We start from the raw sequence: 21,220 nt of genomic DNA on the forward strand, positions 1-21,220 counted from the left end.
TGTGGTTGTGGGTTGGTGTGTGTTGCCTTTGGACTACTACAGCCTGCCTAGTCCTATTCCTACCCCTTTCAGTCCTTCTCAACCCGGACTGGACAGCTACATTTGGCTAATGCAGCAGGCCGACTGGACCCAGCCACCACTGTGCCAGTGTAAAGTGGACTGTAAATATTGACGCAGAGACAGCGAGAGGGGAGCCGCGACCTTGTCAGAGAGAGAGGGTATGAAGGGGAGAGAGAGAGATATCCTGCCTTCTCCCAGGGCGCCTGTCGGTGCCTTAATGCACCATGGCAGGGAGCACACTCTCCCTGCAGAGAGAGGGGGAGATCAACGTCAAACACTCACACACCCACACACAACTGTATGCATACACACCGTCTTTCCTGCTGTTACACACAGACACACACAGACACAGACACAGACACAGGCTTGGTGTCCCTGACATCTGTTTAATCCCAGACAGTGTAAATGCATGGGACCAGCTCTGGAGTCACCCTAGATGAATACTGGGCCTGTCTGACAGACTAGAGCTTCAGTACAGCACCAGGCCCAGGCCGGCAGCCAACAGTAGTCCATGTGGTGGTGGTTATATTGTGTAGTGTGTTTTATTGTTAGCAGCAGTAATATAAGACGAGCATACTTCAAGAGGCAGTTCCCAAAGTGATCTGAATTCCTCTCCATCACACAGTCTCTCCCATTCGTCCTCTCTTCTATCACTGTATGCCCTTGTCCTTATCTACCCCCCCCCGTACACCTCCAATATGTGTGATTATGTATGCGGCGCCTGGTTACCAGGATACAGGGTCGCTAGGGAGCGAGGTGTGTGTGTTGGGCTGGATGGATGTTGGTAATGTAACACTGTTAAGCCTTTAGGATCTAAGGGCTAGACTTCTCCTCTTCCTGACTGAGCAATGGGATTACTTCAGCTCCCTCTTCATCCTCATCCTCATCTCTATCAGTGCTGATCAATCCGTCTAGACCTAATCTGTAACCCCATCATCTGGGGTCAATGGAACCGTGTTTGTCTCGTGTCCGTTGATGCTCAAACTTAAAAAGTCAACAAAAAAACAATACAGATGGATTTTATGATCAGCAACAATTGGATTGTTTGGCCAATGATGAATGACCCTTTAATCTGTTTGGGTCAATGACTTTTATAGCTGAGGTATAATAAATGTGTAGCTCCGGGAGCGGAGATGTGTGTGTGTGTGTGTGTGTGTGTGTGTGTGTGTGTGTGTGTGTGTGTGTGTGTGTGTGTGTGTGTGTGTGTGTGTGTGTGTGTGTGTGTGTGTGTGTGTGTGTGTGTGTGTGTGTGTGTGTGTGTGTGTGTGTGTGTGTGTGAGGTCAGGGAGGGTAATAAAACAGGCTTATCTCTGCTCATTAGGAGATTAAAGATGCAGAGCTGGAGACGCTACAGATTTGAGCTGCCATATTAAGGAGAGATAAACGAGCGTTTCCCAAACGAAGGCAGCAGGATGGGAGAGGGGAGAGGCAGGGATAAGTGCAGCTAGGCCAGCTCAGCCAGCCGAGGTCATATGGGCCTGTAGGCTGGGGAAGCATGTTAAGAGGTAGACCTGTATCACGGAGAGAGGCAAGCGGGCGGGCCGCACGGAGAGAGGCGGGCGGGCCGCACGGAGAGAGGCGGGCGGGCCGCACGGAGAGAGGCGGGCGGGCGGGCCGCACGGAGAGAGGCGGGCGGGAGGGCGGGCCCCACGGAGAGAGGCAGGCGGGCGGGCCCCACAGCGAGAGAGGCGGGCGGGCAGGCGGGCGGGCCCCACAGCGAGAGAGGCGGGCGGGCGGGCGGGCGGGCCCCACAGCGAGAGAGGCGGGCGGGCGGGGCGGGCGGGGGCGGGCGGAGGAGGGGAGGAGGAGGAGGAGGAGGAGGGGAGAGGGAGAGGGAGAGGAGAGGGAGAGAGGAGAGAGGAGAGAGGAGAGAGGAGAGAGGGAGAGGGAGAGAGAGAGAGAGAGAGAGAGAGAGAGAGAGAGAGAGAGGGCAGGCAGGCCGGCCGCACGGAGAGAGAGAGGCGGGCAGGCCGGCCGCACGGAGAGAGAGAGGCGGGCAGGCCGGCCGCACGGAGAGAGAGAGGCGGGCAGGCCGGCCGCACGGAGAGAGAGAGGCGGGCAGGCCGGCCGCACGGAGAGAGAGAGGCGGGCAGGCCGCACGGAGAGAGAGAGGCGGGCAGGCCACACAGAGTGGCACGAGCTCGCTTTCCTAATCAGCCAGCAATCACCTGGAGGCCGCTTAATTATGCACCAGCTATCTTATGCAGCAGTGCTCTAGTGTTGTAGAACTTTGGCAGTATTTTTAAGAATATTTTAAAACTCTAGCAGTATTTTAGACCATACCTCACATTGAGAATACAGGTAGAATCCTTGAGAATACACTGACTGGCTAAACCCTGTCTCAATCTGTGGATGGGGGTGTGAGGGAGGGTATGGGGTTGGGAGGAAGGGTATGGGGGTGTGAGTGAGTGAGTGAGTGGGTATGGGTGTGCAACACACCACAGAGAATTGTGGGTGTGTATAAATGTTGGTGTGAGTGACTGGGATATTGGATAGTATACAAGTTGGCCCTGCCATCTGGACTCTGCTTTGTGTGTGTGCGCGCACGCACATTCACGGAGCCTAGCCCGTCCTTGTCGGAGGGCAGGGGAGCACGGCGCCAGCTAAGAGAGACAGCGGGCATGCTCGGGCTGTCTGGGAGATTTCATTAGAATGAGACATGGCTGGCATCCACCACAGATACAGAGGGCTTGATCTCTATTCACCACTGCTGGAGTCACTCAGACAGCGGCTGCATCTCAATACTCTAAAGTGGCATCCTCTCCTTTATCTGAACTGATCTGAAAAGAACGTACCCTAATAAATTATGCTTACCAGATAAAGCTGTCACCGGCCCAGTTTATTCCCTATCAGTGAAAAGGAAAGGAGGTGAGGGGAGGAAATGACTTTGGACTATAGAGTTTTATGGAGAGAGGGAGGAAATCACTTTGGACTATAGAGTTTTATGGAGAGAGGGAGGAAAAGTTTCAGGTTTTATTAGTCGTATGTACAGGTAACACATGGTATGCTGTACACCGTCCAACTAAATTGTTACTTGCAGGTTCCTTTTTGACAATGCAACAACAATAAGAAATCAAATATAAGAATATGAACATAAAGTAAATGGCTCAGTAGAATAGAATAAATTTTAGCATCGTTATAATACAGGAAGGCACAATTTATAGTCCAATATTCGCCCATGTATCAGGGAAGGGGGGGATTGGGGGACAAGTGAGGATAAAAAACAATATAGGGATGGTTAAGATGGAGCAAGAAAGCACTATAGACAAAAATGGAGCATGGATATAGCCAGATACAAAGTTGACGACCACGGGAGTGATGAAGAGCAAAGGGAGGATGGAACAGAGGTAGTGAATATTATTAGTACTTCAGAGCCGGTGTTATGGGGACACAGCACCGCCATGTGGACAACAGGCTGTATTACACCCTAATCACCTAGTAACACTCCCTTATAAGTCCTATAACTGGACTACTGCCATGTTGTAAATCTTTCTGTCTCATAAGACCTATTAAACTAGACACATTAAACATGCCATGTTCTGAACAATAATGACTTTATAAATGTCAGGGTAAACTACTCTGGAGATCATTTTAAGAAATTGTCATTTATTATTGACTGTTTTAGGTAGTTTTAGTGGGAAACCAAAGCGTTTGTATTTTATTTACATGTTGTGGTCTAATTGAAAACAACTGCTTTTTACATGCGAAAAGGTCATTGGATGCTCCATTGTTTACGTTACAGAGAGTTGCTATAAGGTCATCAGTACCACAGCCATAATTATAAGCCTAACAACATTCAATCAGGGGACAACCAATTACTTTCCCTGTGTAACTCTCCTCCAATTAGCTGAGCTCCTTATTGCCATTTAACACTCCCTCATTAGCATAATCCCCTGTGCAATGATGGGGAGAATAATAGACGGGTCACACTGTGTGTTTGTGTACTCCTGTCTTGTGTATAATCCTATTGTTAGTATTGGTACTAGTGGTCATGGTTCATTAGAGGAAGGTACTACAGTCACTACGTCGGATTGTCTGCCTCCCCATGTGACTGTAGTCTACACTAATGTAGACCTTTCTTCTGGAAAGGCAGACACACACTTTCTCTGCATCTCGGCTTGCTGTCTCACACACGTACACACCTCTATACCTCTCGCATCCACAGACAGTTTATTTGCACCTCTTGTCTCACACACACCATTGACTGTAATTAGCCTACTTCATTACTTGGGGATTACATTTTGAATTCCGCTTTCAGAACCTTTCACCACAAATGAAACGATATGTATTGAAATGCACTAAATCAAATCAAATCAAATCCAATTTTATTTGTCACATACACATGGTTAGCAGATGTTAATGCGAGTGTAGCGAAATGCTTGTGCTTCTAGTTCCGACAATGCAGTGATAACCAACAAGTAATCTAACTAACAATTCCAAAACTACTGTCTTATACACAGTGTAAGGGGATAAGGAACATGTACATAAGGATATATGAATGAGTGATGGTACAGAGCAGCATACAGTAGATGGTATCGAGTACAGTATATACATATGAGATGAGTGTGTAGACAAAGTAAACAAAGTGGCATAGTTAAAGTGGCTAGTGACTGTAGAGTTATTCCTGTGCATGTGGGACTACTCCAGCATGTGAATGCTATCACTACTCTGTTGTTAATGTTATCTCTCTCTTTGTACTTATCCCCTTAAACCTCCCTTCTATTCTTTGTCTTCCTTCCTATCTCACTTTTTCTCTCATCTCTCCCTGTCTCTCTCTGCAGGTACTCGACTGCCAGTGAAGGGCCCCACTACAAGCGGTGTTATAGGAGGGCTCATTGGGGTGGTTCTGCTGCTGGCTGTTATTGGGAGTGTTGTGGTCTTGGTCCGCAAAAAACGCAACCAGCACAATGGAGAGTGAGTTTGTAACTGTCACTCATACTAAGTGATCATCCTTACTGTTAGTTTTGATTCCCTCCTTTCTCTCTTTCTCAGTGGTCCACCCAAGTACAAGCTCCCTCCCCCCAACAAGCAGCAGACCATCACCACCAGCAGCTCTACTGATAGGGTGAGGGATGCTGGCCAGCCATAACTTTTAGACTTGCTGTGATGGGAGATGTTTATATATCTCTACATGGCCCCTCAATTTGTATTTTACAATACCACATGTTTTTTGATCAACATTGTTAAAAGATTATGTAGTTTATGAAAGTGTCCATCTGAAATAGGTTTTACCCCAACTCCGAGTAGATGAGAATAATCCTGTGTGTGTGTGTGTGTGTGTGTGTGTGTGTGTGTGTGTGTGTGTGTGTGTGTGTGTGTGTGTGTGTGTGTGTGTGTGTGTGTGTGTGTGTGTGTGTGTGTGTGTGTGTGTGTGTGTGTGTGTGTGTGTGTGTGTCTGCAGCTGAACACCAGTCGAGACCCTGTGGAGAGCAGGGACGGATCCGTGGACCACCTGTACTACGCTCTGCAGGATGCCGAGCCCAGCACGGTAAGAACACAGCCATACATGGGGTGCATCTCTCAATAGTCCTTCTCTCCTGAATCGTTTTCTCAATCTTCAGACATAAATAGACCTGGATGGGTGAAAGCAAATTCCCAGCTGGCCTCCTTGATATTGCTTCCACCTGGCCTGTGTTTTCCTATCAGTATACATGAAGCTCTGTAGCTTTGGCTTATAAAGTGCCTCAACCCAACGCTTTGTTTATTATCTACATCATTTATAATACATCCTAGTAAAGGATTCATGAAACAAAAAGAAATCAATCATTTAACATCTACTTATGATCATTAATTCATCAGTTACTCAACATGATTGCCCTATTTACCAGTACACAAACATGAGAACGTGTAGGAAACTGAAGGGTGTGGAGGGCTGCTATGTGGATAGAAGCTGATATACTGAACATGCTATAGATGGAAACATGTGTTTTTAATACTGTAGAAACCATTGCCTTGGTAAGCTAGTTGCAATTTCCTCCTGTGATTGAACCCTTTTGGAGCAGTGGTTAGCAAGTTTGTCCATTGGCTAGAAGACCTGGGGTCAAGACTCTCAAAGGGTGTTGCTCTGTCAGTTTGTTCGCTAATGCAAGGGTCACTAGAATACTATGAAGACTGCATTGGTTCTCCTTATTTTTACATGATTATTAAGATTATTTTATATGGTTATCTTTCCCACCAGGACTTGGACGCGTGCCGTGATGAGGAATACAATTGTGATGCGGAGGAGTTGCGCTACGCTGGCACCCCCTCTGGCTGGGATGAACCCAGGCTGAACGAAGTCCCGCCCCTGTACGCCCCCAACCAGTACAAGGCCAATGATTACCATGACAAAGAGGAGGACCACCCCCCTGCCACTGGAACATCTCGTGGAGAGAGCTTTGTGTCTCAGGCCATGTTTGTGTGAAGACGGGAGACATTGGAAGTGTGTGTGGGACTAAACTTGTTTGTACGTGAAGAACATCGGACACTGGATGTGTGTGTCTGTGGGATGGCTGCAGTGTGTGATGGTTGTAGTCATTGCCGTAAAAATCAGTGTCTGCAATCTATAATTTGACATTGTGTACTAAAGTGAGCATGCTCTACCACAGTATGTTGGTTACAGAATGTACTACGTAGGCCTACTGTTGTGTATTGGGTTCTAATAACGGGAATCATGTTTTTTAAAGGGGGATCTGCTTTAATGTTAAAATGCTGTGCAAGTCAGACACAACATAAAACACTAACTTGTATCGCGGTTGGTTGAAACTCCTTTGCATGTTGTGGTTAAAGTACAGTATGTGTGTGAGATTGTTTAATAGGCACAGATCCAGGGCCAGCTTACCCTCTTTGAATCCTAACCATTACCATTAGGGGATAACGCAATACTGACCTTGGATCAGATCAGTGTGTATTGATAGCTCCATCATACTGTGTAATGTAGATGGGCTCTGGGGTCAGGAGACTGGTAGTAGTACACTACTCTGAGCTAAAGGCAGTAGGATGATGTTGCCTAGACACTGGTAGAAGGTCAGTTGTGTTTTACTCCCTAAGGATTATGTTTAATATAATCTGATCCTAGATCTGTGTCTAAGATACAATTCTGGATTCCCAGAGCCCAATACAAGCCATAAGAGAGGGGCAATCAATTGCCTGAACAAATATCAAACAATGTAAGTTACTGACAATCTTGTGTATATATAAAAAGGAAATCTGTTACCTTTTAACATTGACGTGTCTAAACATTGATTTGTGCCTGTTCGCTCAGGATTTAAAAGCTCTATTCACATGCTCTACCACAGTATGTTGGTTACAGAATGTATTACGTAGGCCTACTGTTGAAATGTCCAATATTATCAGGGTCTAGGTTTTTATACAATTTCAGGGTCTTCTCTATACAATCACTTAATTGTTAAACCAGATGTGCCTATTTTTGTAGCGTGTCAGATTTTAAAATGTGAATCAAACAGAATTCTGAATGATTTTGTCATGCTTTGTGAGATGGATTTGACCTGTTTTTACTGCGCTATGTATGTTTTTACAGCAAAGCCTGATGCGTTGGTTACTTGATGATTTTAAATTCATTAAACATTTAAACCGTGTGGTCAGTATTGCTGCTGTCACATTTTCTCATCTTGCTTAAATGTTTTTTGTTTCATCTGATGAGTTGGGGAGTTAACGGAAACGGGAGTCCAGAAGGGGGCTTGAGGCTTGAGGCTTGAGAAAGCGGTTAGTGTTATCGGGAATCCTTGTAACCTTAACCTTTTTTATTTAAACTTCCAACAGGGTAATGTCAGAGTTGTGACGTCCCAATGATCCCGTTTAGACTTTACCCTGAGAACTCCTGTAAAGAGGCTGTCCCTATAGGCCTAGAAATATTTCTCTCAACCAGGGGTATAAACATCCTCCTGTAGCCCTGTAACTAACCTGTTGTAATGATGCTCAGTAAGAACATCTGCCTGGGTGTTGGTACATTCTTTATATCATGTTTTATATTTGTATCACGTTACTTTGCAACAAATAACTCCGTCAATACAGAGGACGTACAGAACACAGAGAAAGAGGCCTGTTACAGCTTTACACTTCAATAACCGTTGAACTGCCAAACAATCCGGTAAGGATTCAGTCTGTGCCTGTGTCGGCAGGATCGCCCTGCAGTTTGGAGCCAATGATCAAACCAAGGTTTGGGTCGGTGAAGTAATCTGAAAGAGAGAAAATATGTTAATTATCGGAGGTTCTAAGTAGAGAACTGTCCCTGTCTGTATATTGGTGTACATGTCAGTTTGTTGTTGATTGAACCCACCTGCTGCATACTCTCGAATGTCTGTGGGTCTTTTGAGAAATACATCTCTGTAAAAAAAAAAAAAAAAAAGAAGCAGGTACCCAAGCAATTGGCCAGTTAGACTTAGACTTAAGTATTTGTACTTGTAGCTAAATATGAAATAGAATTATATTCGTTATTGATGTCTGGAGCTTGAGAGCCCTAATGGAGATGGAGAATAATATGTCTGAAAATATACCGTTAGTCAGTGCCAGCCAATTAACAAACCTTAAAAAGTCGCTTATTAAGGCCTCCGTCTCTGGATGCTCTCTCAAATATTTTTCATTGTTGATTCTTGTATTGATCTATAAAAAATACTGAATTAGCGAATGGCCCTCCAGAGGACAGAGGGACAGTTCTAATCTGTCAATACTGAAAAAAAGAGGGGGGATCTGAATTTCCATTTTATTCGACAGACAACCTAACATCATACTTCAAGATCTGTCTAATATATACATTGTTGGCTTTGCTTGTCCCAGGAGAAATATAAAGTTGAATGTCCATTAACTTTACTGTCCATTCTACTATTTCCCATGGCTCATGATATTGGGAAAAGCCCGATGGCAATAGCAGATTCAAAGTTACCCCACGTAATGTTTGTCATTGCTGAGCCTATCTTTACCCAATTAATTTATACTAGCTAACTATTAGCTGGATGAATGCAAAAATGCAGTGATAGAACAAGAAATCCTATTGTATTTAAATTCCTAATTTTATCGATAGAACTAGCTAACTAAATGTTGTTGGAGAAGCCAAGGAGCACTCATGAAGCTAACGACGTTACATACAGTAGTAAAGTGTTAGCTAGCTAATTTACCTTAAATTGTCGGAGTTGCTGTTGTTGCTCGATGCTTAATGCACCAAAGTCCAGTTTCTCCAAACCACGTTTATCAGCCATTTGATCTCATCAGCTCGCTAATATTCCTTTGATAGCCTGCTTGCTAGCTCCCGTTAATATCTTTACCAAAACAAAATATAGCCTTTTGTTGACAAGCCCCACTGTTACTATGGCAACGGCCTGAGTAGAACAGAAGCAACACTTTTCCCACAGAGTTGATCTTTGCTTTCCCCCATGACATCTCTGTAGGTCTCTCTGGCTCTGGGTGGCGGCCAATGTGACAATGTTTTTCAGAGCCTGTATTGAGGGATCCAGCCATAGGACATGAGAGTTCTGTCATATTACCCAAACAGCTCATCAGTTGTTGTGACCTAAGCAAGTACCTCTGGAGTAGATGTCTCTACTATAGGCCCATGCAGGGAGACCAGAACACTCATGTCTCTACTATAGGCCCATGCAGGGAGACCAGAACACTCATGTCTCTACTATAGGCCCATGCAGGGAGACCAGAACACTCATGTCTCTACTATAGGCCCATGCAGGGAGACCAGAACACTCATGTCTCTACTATAGGCCCATGCAGGGAGACCAGAACACTCATGTCTCTACTATATGCCCATGCAGGGAGACCAGAACACTCATGTCTCTACTATAGGCCCATGCAGGGAGACCAGAACACTCATGTCTCTACTATATGCCCATGCAGGGAGACCAGAACACTCATGTCTCTACTATAGGCCCATGCAGGGAGACCAGAACACTCATGTCTCTACTATAGGCCCATGCAGGGAGACCAGAACACTCATGTCTCTACTATATGCCCATGCAGGGAGACCAGAACACTCATGTCTCTACTATAGGCCCATGCAGGGAGACCAGAACACTCATGTCTCTACTATAGGCCCATGCAGGGAGACCAGAACACTCATGTCTCTACTATAGGCCCATGCAGGGAGACCAGAACACTCATGGATGGATAATTGATGTGTGAGATTCGTGTTCGCTCCTATTCACTATTGTAGACTATAGAGCACACACATTTTCTTCAGAAATTGGACCTTTTCTAGTTTTACTTACATTTGACTCAAGTCAAGTGTAATATTTAAAATAACCATTCATATGAAGTAATATGCTTAATTTGGTTACAGATTAAAATCTTAGAATTGTATTGAGGGGGTTTGGACAAGTAGGGTGGGAGGGCAGTCAAAAGGATGGAGGTGTCTACACATGAGGGACTTGGTATAGAAAATCCTGGGGACACGCTCTCTCAAAGGATGGGTTTAACCCAATAATAGTGACCAATAGCGACCTTGTCAAGAGGTCTGGCCCACTTGTTGTAACAGTAAGTAATTATCCATTACTTACTTGTCACCAAACCCATCACATTCATTAGGCCAATTACTGTCTGGAACATTTTCAAGTGTCCCCTTGTCTATTCTTCCATCACATTCATTAGGCAAAATACTGTTAGGAAGACCTCTTCACAATATGGTTTCAAAGCAATGTTCTGATAGCCCTAGGGGCTCATTATCAGTGGTGTAAAGTACTAAAGTAAAAATACATTAAAGTACTACTTAATTTACTATTTTATTTTTGATTCCTTTTACTGCAGTACATTACTTAATTTTTATTCCATATATTTTCCTTGACACCCAAATGTACTCGTTACATTTGGAATGTTTAGCAGGACAGGAAAATAGTCAAATTCACGCACTTATTAACCGAACATCCCTGGTCATCCCTACTGCCTCTGATCTGGCAGACCCACTAAACACACATGCTTTGTTTGTAAAGGATGTCTGAGTGTTGGAGTGTGCCACGGGCTTTCCGGGAAATAAAATAAAAACAAGAAAATGGTGCCATCTGATTTACTTAATATAAGGAATTTGAAATGATTTATACTTTTACGTTTGATACTTAAGTATATTTTAAACCAGTATTTTAAGACTTTCACCGAAGTAGTTTTACTGTGTGACTTTTACTTGAGTCATTTTCTATTAAGTATTATCTTTACTTTTACTCAAGTATGACAGTTGGGTACTTTTTTTCACCACTGCCCATTATACTGTATAGCACTATCACTTTTCTCTATTCCACTGCAGTTGTAAATTACTTAAACTAAAAATATGCCGCAAAAAATGTAACCTCCAGCCTACTCTTAGTAGGCGACCTTTGGGAAGTGTTTAGACTGGTAATAAGTATCCTTCAACCACACAGCTGCATACATCGTGTATAAAAGACATAACATGTAGAGAAGACATCTGATGAGTCTGTAGAGTGTAGATAGAAGAGAAAACGCTCTGAGCTATCCCTCCTAGATCCAGGGACTCCTTCTGCTACTAGTACTAAATCTGATCAGCACCATGGCTTCAACAAAGTTAAACAGTACTGAATGCTCTCTCCAAACCTCACCTTCTGAACAGGACAACTTTTCTGGAGGAGCAAGCCATGCGGGATCTGTCTGGGATCTGTCTGCTTGTTTTTTCCAGCACATCGCTTCAGGGAAAACATATAACATTTCTGATTTTTAGTCGTTCCTTTTCTCTTCTCTCTGGTGACACTTAAAGAGCGCTTCTACACTTTGTTACATTTGATATGTGGTCTTTTGCATAGCTGCATTGCAGCATTCATTGTTTTGCACTCTGTTCTGCTCCAACATACTGTGATTATCAGGGGGTGTTGAATGGAACATTTTAGTATTATGGGTATTATGGGTATCCTTTGGAGCGATCAGATGACTCTGGCCCTCTTGGCAATAGAAAGATCCTTTGGAGCGCTCAGATGACTCTGGCCCTCTTGGCAATAGAAAGATCCTTTGGAGCGCTCAGATGACTCTGGCCCTCTTGGCAATAGAAAGATCCTTTGGAGCGATCAGATGACTCTGGCCCTCATGGCAATAGAAAGATCCTTTGGAGCGCTCAGATGACTCTGGCCCTCTTGGCAATAGAAAGATCCTTTGGAGCGCTCAGATGACTCTGGCCCTCATGGCAATAGAAAGATCCTTTGGAGCGCTCAGATGACTCTGGCCCTCATGGCAATAGAAAGATCCTTTGGAGCGCTCAGATGACTCTGGCCCTCATGGCAATAGAACGATATGTGTTTATTTGCCACAGCATCCACTACCTGAGCATAATGACTTCCGGGCATGTGTGGCTTGCCTTGAGCTTGTCTGGGTACTGAGTGCCATTGCTGGTAATTATCACTTGGTCCAGCTCAACATGGGACACACATGGTGCATTTAATAGAGCCACTGCAGGGCTGCTATGTGAGTCTAGAATTGTGAGAGCATTTGTGAGCTTTAGTCCTGTGCAAGAAGTACTGTTCCATGGCTCTCCCGGCATCACCCCAACTCTTTCAATCTGAATTACTTGCCTCTGTTTTGGGCGTATGTACAATGAGGCACGCAGGGCTGTTGTAGCCCTCCCCTACAAGACAACCACCGTGCTTGTAGAACTGTAACCTACCTCTGTATGTTTCTACTGTAGCTGGTGCCAATAATCTACTGTCTAACCCGTCTGCAACTACACAAGCAAACTCTGCCCCTTCACTTGTCTCAACACATTGTTTGTGTTACTCATGGTGCATCAACCCTGTCGTCTACACCATCCGTAACCAAGAGGTGTGCACTGATACATCTGTGCTATAGAAGTCAGGTGGAAAGAGAGCATTCAGCAAGAGGAGGATGAGTGGGATTCAGGAGGTTGAGAGTCCAACAGGGCAGAGAAAAGACCACAGAGGGATGGGGTGAGGAAGGAGGGGAGCAAGAGACTGCAACCAGACCCCTCTGTCCTTCCTCCTCCGTTCTCTCTGGTTGATGTGTGACTCACTGATCTGACTGCAGGACATTTGGGAAGACAGCTAAACTAATTGGATATCTTATTACAGTTGTGATTGTTCACGTGTGCTAGTTTTCACTGGATGTGTTTTGGGACACATTTAAAGGATACATTTATATGAGCCAGGAAAAACTGTAATCCATGTCTCGTATTTCTTTAAACAGCAACGACAAATTTCAGCTAACTTTAACCACCGCTAGATAAAAACCAATAGGAGTGATGAGGCAACTGTGTTTATCCTAGCTCATAGACTACTTTCAGAGTAAGAAACAATCTAACATGAAGTTAATGAATTAATCCTCTTAAACTGTGTTTCAATGTCTTACTATGTGCGCTTCTAATAAGTTAACATGTTTGAGGTGTGTTTTCAGTTTTCACATCAGTCATTAAAACAAATTTTTCAACCACTCGGTTAGGACATCTACTTTGTGCATGACACAAGTAATTTTTCCAACAATTGTTTACAGACAGATTATATCACTTATAATTCACTTGATCACAATTCCAGTGGGTCAGAAGTTTACATACACTAAGTTGACTGTGCCTTTAATAAATATTCTTATGGCTAGGGGCAGTATTTGGAAGTTCGGATGACTGACGTGCCCAAAGTAAACTGCCTGTTACTCAGGCCCAGAAGCTAGTGTCACGTTCTGACCTTAGTTCTTTTGTTATGTCTTTGTTTTAGTATGGTCAGGACATGAGTTGGGTGGGTTATCTATGTTCGTTTTTCTATGTTGTGTTTTGAGTTTGGCCTGGTATGGTTCTCAATCAGAGGCAGGTGTCATTAGTTGTCTCTGATTGAGAATCATACTTGGGTAGCCTTTTTCCACCTGTGTTTCGTGGGTGTTTATTTTCTGTTCTGTGTTTGTATTTCACCATTCAGGACTGTTTTCGTTTCGTTCTCGTGTTTGTTGTTTTTGTTTGAGTATTCGTTTTCATTAAAAGAGAATATGAATACTTACCACGCTGCACCTTGGTCCTTCTCTCTTTCTCCCAATGATGAAGGTTTCAGCTAGGACATGCATATAACTGGTAATATTGGATAGACAACACTCTGAAGTTTCTAAAACTGTTAAAATAATGTCTGTGAGTATAACAGAACTGATATGGCAGGCAAAAACCAGAAGAGAATCCATCCAGATTGTTTTTTTAGGTCATCACCCATTCAAACATTTGTCTATGGAATATTCAAAGGATAACCTCCCATATTACAGTTCCTATGGCTTCCACTAGATGTCAACGGTCTTTAGAAAGGGTTTCAGGCTTGTTTTTTGAAACGCCAACTAGACAACTATTTGTTGTGTAGCTGGGACCCTTGGGATTGCAAACAGAGGAAGATCGTCAAAGGTATCTGATTTATTTTATCGCTATTTCTGACTTGTGATGCCTCTGCTGGTTTGGAAAATGTTAATGATTTTGTATGCGGGGCGCTGTCCTCAGATTATCGCATGGTATGCTTTCACCGTAAAGCCTTTTTGAAATCTGACAAAGCGTCTGGATTAACAAGAAGTTCAGCTTTTAAATGATGCATGACACTTGTATTTTCATGAATGTTTAATACTACAATTTTTGTATTTTGAATTTCGCTCTCTGCAATGTCACCAGATGTTGGTGAGGTGGGTCACTAGCACTCCACCTAGCCCAAAGAGGTTTGCTTTAGAAGCTTCTGATTGACTCAAACGATGTCAATTAGCCTATCGGAGGTGTACATGTGGATGCATTTCAAGGCCTACCTTCAAACTCAGTGCCTCTTTGCTTGAAATCATGGGAAATCAAAAGAAATCAGCCAAGACCTCAGAAATTTTTTTTTTTAGACCTCCTCAGGTCTGGTTCATCCTTGGGAGCAATTTCCAAATGCCTGAAGGTACCACGTTCATCTGTACAAACAATAGTACGCAAGTATAAACACCATGGGACCACGCAGCCATCATTCCGCTCAGGAAGGAGACGCGTTCTGTCTCCTAGAGATGAACGTACTTCGGTGCCAAAAGTGCAAATCAATCCCAGAACAACAGCAAAGGAACTTGTGAAGTTGCTGGAGGAAACAGGTACAAAAGTATCTATATCCACAGTAAAACAAGTCCTATATCGACATAGTACCGCTCAACAATTAAGAAGCCACTGCTCCAAAACCACCATAAAAAAAAGCCAGACAATGGTTTGCAACTGCAATGCTACCAGCTCAAAGATCGTACTTTTTGGAGAAATGTCTTCTGGTCTGATGAAACAAAAATATTTGGCCATAATGACCATCGTTACGTTTGGAGGAAAAAGGGGGAGGCTTGCAAGTCGAAGACCACCCGTGAAGCACGGGAGGGGGGGGGGGGGGGGGGGGGGCAGCATCATGTTGTGGGGGTGCTTTGCTGCAGGAGGGACTGGTGCACTTCACAAAATAGATGAGCATCATCATGAGGTGGTGAAAATTACGTGGATATATAGAAGCAACATCTCAATACATCTTTCAGGAAGTTAAAGCTTGGTCGCAAATGGGTCTTCCAAATGGACAATGACCCCAAGCATACTTCCAAAGTTGTGGCAAAATGGCTTAAGGACAACAAAGTCAAGGTATTGAAGTGGCCATCACAAAGCCCTGACCTCAATCCTATAGAAAATTTGTGGTCAGAACTGAAAAAGCATGTGCGAGCAAGGAAGCCTACAAACCTGACTCAGTTACACCAGCTCTGTCAGGAGGAATGGGCCAAAATTCACCCAACTTATTGTGGGAAGCTTGTAGAAGGCTACCCGAAATGTTTGACCCAAGTTAAACAATTTAAAGGCAATGCTACCAAATACTAATTGAGTGTATGTAGACTTCTGACCCACTGGGAATGTGATGAAAGAAATAAAAGCTGAAATAAATAATTATCTTCTATTATTCTTACATTTCATATTCTTAAAATAAAGTGGGGATCCTAACGGACCTAAGACAGGGAACTTTTACGAGGATTAAATGTCAGGAATTGTGAAAAACTGAGTTTAAATGCATTTGGCTAAGGTGTATGTAAACTTCCGACTTCAACTGTTTATTAGTGTAGTAACAACCATATTATGGTGAGTACAAAAAGAAAAATAAGTAAAATAAATAAGTAAACACACACCCAAAATAGTTCAGATATGAAATAATTGGGGGTATAGATAGTGTGTGCAACTTCATTTTTCTATTATTCCTGCAACCCAGTGATAGGTGAAACTTTATTACGGAAGCCTACCACTATAATCTAAATGAAGACACTGCCCCCCTTTAATCCTTAAAGGGTACATCCATTTTGAGAGTGGTTACATTTCTCCAGTCCCATCCTTCAGCTGTTTAACAAAACAGTGGTAGGGTGTCAACTTTGTTGTAGTTTGAAAGATTTCCCCTTTAACCACTGAAGCACAACTCTTCAAGATTTAGGCATATAATACAATATAGAAATGGGTTATTTGACTTCACACAGCAGTGCCACACCACGTAGTATCCAGTACTCAGGCGGTGCAGCAGTCCTCAGTTCCACAGCAGCAATGTAATTCAGGTCCATCCTTACAGGCTTCTTATATATGGGACAGGAGTATAACCGGACATCCTTGACACCTGAAATGACCACAGCAACGATAAACATCCATTACTTATACACGATGATCACATGAGTTTATTTTTCACTGTATGTTGTCCATTCAGTTGGTCTGACATACCGTAACCATTGAACCTAAAAGTTAGATCATTTCTACTGACATATTCAACATATAATGCATAGATGAAAACAACAAGCAGCTGAATGAGATACTGTTCAATGAGTCTCCAGGAAGTTACAGTAACTAGTGACTACAGCACTCACCATTATTTTCAGCATACATCCTGACTACAGGCATCATCTCAAACAACACTTTGGGTTTAGAGTCGATGAGTTTGCAGTTCCTCCTGTCCCAGCCGGCCCCCTCCAGATAGAGGCCGTACACATACACCCCCTCAGAGGGTGGCTGAGTGATGTCATCCTTCATCCACTTGGTCACCTCGTTGCACAGCACCATACGGTCTAGGGCCCAGCCCTTGTTTGCACGAGTGATCTCCTACACACACAAAAACAGAGTACATAGACTGGCTTTGTCTTTGTAGCTTCATGATCAACTATGACTGTGTAGTGTAACTCTAAATATAACCTCAGTGGCCTAGCCAAGTCTGTAAGTATGTTCAATTGTGATTGCATTAGAATGTGTGAATGTGCCGTCTGTACCTGTCTCATAGCGGTCAGGAAGCCCTGTGGGTTAAAGAACCCTGTCATCCAGAAACAGTTGGGCCGTCCTTCAAAGATCCACGCCTGGAACTGACGGTTCCTATCCAGCAACTCAGTAAACCAGAACCCTAGAGTGCTGGAGGCCCATGACGCCTAGAACACAGGAATACAGAAGTAGAAAATAGAACACGGAATAGATGCGTAGAAAATAGAACATGGAATAGATAAGTAGAAAATAGAACATGGAATACAGAAGTAGAAAATAGAACACAGAATAGATGCGTAGAAAACTGAATAAATGTGTACTCAAGAGGCAGTAATAAACGTACCTTCTTCCAACGTGAGGGGATGCGTGCGTCATACATGCAGTCCAGCGCGTCCCGTAGGTTCTCACTCATGATGATGGTGCCGTCGATGGCCAGTTTGAGGTCGGTCAGCGTGTTCCTGACCAGCACGATGACCCTCTGCATGCGGTCTATCTCCTGACGCAGGAAGATGTTCATGGGCTGGAGCAGACCCATCGTCTGTAGCCTCTCTCTCACCTGGATATATTGAAAACATGCTCTTGTGAAATTACGCTTTAAATAAATGTTGATTTGATTCTTAACATATTGGAATGCAAATGCAAACACAGTTCTAAACATTAAAAAGTAAACCTCTATTGCAGTAAAAACATTACCTTCAAAGTGGATTTCACTGCACCATGGGGCATATTTCAGAAATACATTTTATTGCATGGGTTATTGTTAGATGACTTGCCGTCACCCTGTGAGAGTTTTTTAACGATCTACCTTGCTGCAGCAAGGTATTATGGGAAATAATATTTTTAATAGCCAGCACTGTATTAATTGTGGGTGATTATTTCCATTAGGGTTAGCTAACTCCAGACCAGTGCTACTCACTGCAAACGGTACGTAGTCTGGAGGTAGTTTCTCCAGCATGTCGTCAGCCAGCCTGGCCACAATGGCCTCCCTGGTCTCCCCTCCGCCACTGGAGCTGTCCTTAGGCTGAATGGACAGGATGGTGTCCAGGACGTCTTTGGCCAGCTTGCTCTGATACGTTATGTCAGCATTGGGGTGCAGGCCAAACACCTCTGGTGTGTCGTAAACCGGTAGGCCCTGCAGGGGAAAATACATAAATTAGGATTAGAGTCCGCATGTCTGTGCATTACCAAACTACAGTAAAACATGTAATGCATTGTGGATACCTGCTTATAATGCATTATGAACAAGTTATTCATAGGAAGTGTTATCAAATGCCTCAATGCCAAACAATGTATACAGCACACATCTTCATGCAGTCTGACTACATTAATTCAATCTTATGTTACACAGCACTGTAAACTGCAGGAGAGTGTGAAAAATGGACTGACCTGAATGTATGTCAGATATTGGTCCACGTTGGAACACTTGGGAATGCTGTAGCCTTTGTAGAAATAGAAGTCAGGTCCAAACATGTTTTCACTGAACCAGACCTTGGCGAAGGTGTTGAGCAGACGCTTGTCATAGTCGTCTGTCACCCTACCGCCATACTGGATCTCCCCGATCATGTAGCGCACTGTATTCCAGGATACACCCTGGGGAGACGTCAGACTACCATCAACACAGGAACAGACACATCTTACATAGGAAGACAGGTAGCAGTACTAACAGTAGAAGTAAAGATAGAGCTTTACTTAGTTACAGCAGGAGCTGCATCTACCTTCTTGATGTCCATGTCGTCCAGGTGGTTCTGAACAAACTGCACGGTGGCGTTGAAGTCAGCCTGGTTGAACTCGTAGGGGATGTTCCAGCCCAGGGGGCCGAATTTACGCCTCTCCTGTACCGTAGAGTGGAGGAACACCACCCCATACAGCATGGGCCTCCACTGGACCATGTTACTGACATCCAGCAGGTCCTGGTTAATGCCTGGAGCAACAAACAAGAAGCTAGGGTTAGGATTAGGATTGTGGTTGAGGCTAAGGTTGAACCGGGATATGGATGTGAATCTAGGGTTAGGGTTGAACTGGGATGTGGACATGACGCTAGGGTTAGGATTAAGGTTGTGGTTGAGGCTAAGGTTGAACCAGAATTTGGACATGAAGCTAGATTAAGGGTTAAGGGTTGTTGTTTAGGGTTAACCAGAAGAAATGGGGGTGTATATGTGTATTTGTTTGTGTAGGTGCGTACACATGCATGGATACCTGTATGTATGTGTGAACCGTGGTGTGACCCACCTCCATAAGTCCTCTTCAGCCCTGCCTTCAGTCCCTGTGGAGGCTCATTAGTGAACTTGATGGACATCTGCAGCAGTGTGATGGGGAAGTGTTTTTGGACCTCTGTAGTAATCCACAGGCGGAAGGTCTCATGGACGGCATCTGTCTCTGTCACAGTATCCATTAGCTCATCCATGAAGTCCAAGCCCAGGTGGCAGTTCTGGAGCAAGGCCCAGCCACCCTGTGTGTGCATTTTGAAAAAAATGGGGGAGAAAAAAAATACATAATTAATTATCCATATTGGGAGAGTAATTCATTACTAATGTCATTATGTAATTCAATTAATAATGTGAGGGAGATGCATGTGGTGTTAGTCCATTTCATTTTTAATACAGTCTAATACAGTCTAAATCAATCACATCCAATTTCATTAACACCATGGTTCAATTTCAATTCATATTCAATCCCTATCGCTATTTTAATTCCCAATTTGATTACAAATGAGATGGCATAGACCACAATTCATGGCAGAATGCCGATACCTAATAAATTAGTTTCGTTCACCAGACTTCTTCACTAAGCGCAATAGCCTGGGGACAAGGGATAATTATAACTTGACTGTTAGGAGTCCAGTGAGTGTGTACTGTGATGCTGTGTTCAGGACTCACGTTGGCCATGGTCTGCTGGAGCAGCTTGCGTGCGTGGACTTCCTGTCCCTGGCCCATGGAGACATAGCGCGTCTCTATCTTCAGCCTCTTCCCCAGGACGATGATGGAGTCGGTGGGGTCTGAGCCCATGGACAGGAAGCAGATGAGCGGGGTTCGGGGGTCTGACTCCTCCCACGTCTTCTCTAGGTCCAGGATGACTCCCTCTGCATACTTCTCTCCCATCGAGTCCATGATGTACTTACGGGCCTGGAGGATAACAGGTCAAGGTGTATTTAAAAAGTAACCTGCTATTGGATTCAAGAAATATGCAGTAGAAATACACTCTAAAACTCAGTCCTAAGCTTTGATGAAAATACCAAAAAGCGTAGACATTTCATAAAGTATTATGTCTTGGATTGATTGATTGATTAATTACTTAATCATTCAATGAGAGTTACCGGTGTACCTGTGCGATGGTCCTGTCTGGGCACCAGGAGCGTATGAGCAGCAGGCGGTGGAAACAGTCCAGGCTCTGGTCATAGGCATTAGGGATCACCTCCTCCTCAGGGGTCTCCTTATCAAACCATGCCTTCCACTGCTTCTCATTACAACAGATCTGGACACACACAGCTCAGTACAATGACTAGTTCAATGCCATATGTGACAGAGCTCAGAGGAGTAAACGGAGCACTGTAATCATAGAGGAGCACTACAATGAATAGGGGGTTTTACCGTGGTGAGGGGGCCATGAAACAGACTAATTGAGGGGGCCATGAAACATACTAATTGAGGGGGCCATGAAACAGACTAATTGAGGGGGCCATGAAACAGACTTATTGAGGGGGCCATGAAACAGACTTATTGAGGGAGGGTATTAAGAGAGTGTGACACATTAAGTAGCAGCGTAAGGAAGCACCGTGTGGGGAACACACCTGATCAAGGATATCAGAGAACTGCCACAGTTTACTGAGCTCCACCAGATTGAGCCAAGTCATGTCTAAGATCCACTTGGCAGGCTTATGGGGGCAAGCCTTCAGATCCAGAGAGGCACCTCCTGCATAGGACAGACAGAGGATGTTCAATGGTCTGTGAGCAATGAACAACATTTTGCTATTCAACATTTCAGTAACTGTGGACA

At 44.0% G+C, this 21,220-nt stretch overlaps 3 protein-coding genes across 3 annotated transcripts in view; 1 reads left to right on the top strand and 2 right to left on the bottom strand.

Annotated features, from left to right (window-relative positions):
- LOC124005724 (nectin-2-like) overlaps window positions 1–7,637 on the top strand; it is a 99,270-nt gene extending 91,633 nt beyond the window's left edge. Inside the window, exons 7-10 of the mRNA XM_046315221.1 lie at window positions 4,842–4,974; window positions 5,053–5,125; window positions 5,462–5,548; window positions 6,239–7,637. Coding sequence (XP_046171177.1) covers window positions 4,842–4,974; window positions 5,053–5,125; window positions 5,462–5,548; window positions 6,239–6,463 — 518 coding nt within the window. The 3' untranslated portion in view covers window positions 6,464–7,637. The remainder of the gene's footprint in view (window positions 1–4,841; window positions 4,975–5,052; window positions 5,126–5,461; window positions 5,549–6,238) is intronic.
- Window positions 7,638–7,995: 358 nt separating this feature from the next.
- On the bottom strand, window positions 7,996–9,395 carry LOC124005725 (RIIa domain-containing protein 1-like). Its single transcript, XM_046315222.1, has 4 exons — window positions 9,174–9,395; window positions 8,585–8,661; window positions 8,339–8,385; window positions 7,996–8,237 (listed from the first exon to the last, which is right to left on the bottom strand). Exons 1-4 carry the CDS (start codon window positions 9,252–9,254, stop codon window positions 8,158–8,160), a joined length of 285 nt encoding a protein of 94 aa, XP_046171178.1. The 5' UTR covers window positions 9,255–9,395; the 3' UTR covers window positions 7,996–8,157.
- Window positions 9,396–16,032: 6,637 nt separating this feature from the next.
- Window positions 16,033–21,220, bottom strand: part of LOC124006178 (dynein axonemal heavy chain 5-like) — a 74,622-nt gene continuing 69,434 nt past the window's right edge. Inside the window, 11 exon segments of the mRNA XM_046316013.1 lie at window positions 16,033–16,601; window positions 16,846–17,077; window positions 17,242–17,394; window positions 17,571–17,783; window positions 18,144–18,359; window positions 18,614–18,817; window positions 18,943–19,148; window positions 19,457–19,676; window positions 20,104–20,349; window positions 20,549–20,698; window positions 21,015–21,136. Of these exon segments, the coding sequence (XP_046171969.1) occupies window positions 16,450–16,601; window positions 16,846–17,077; window positions 17,242–17,394; window positions 17,571–17,783; window positions 18,144–18,359; window positions 18,614–18,817; window positions 18,943–19,148; window positions 19,457–19,676; window positions 20,104–20,349; window positions 20,549–20,698; window positions 21,015–21,136 (2,114 nt within the window). The 3' untranslated portion in view covers window positions 16,033–16,449.

This window comes from Oncorhynchus gorbuscha, linkage group LG19, assembly GCF_021184085.1.
Source record: "Oncorhynchus gorbuscha isolate QuinsamMale2020 ecotype Even-year linkage group LG19, OgorEven_v1.0, whole genome shotgun sequence".
Lineage (NCBI taxonomy): Eukaryota > Metazoa > Chordata > Actinopteri > Salmoniformes > Salmonidae > Oncorhynchus > Oncorhynchus gorbuscha.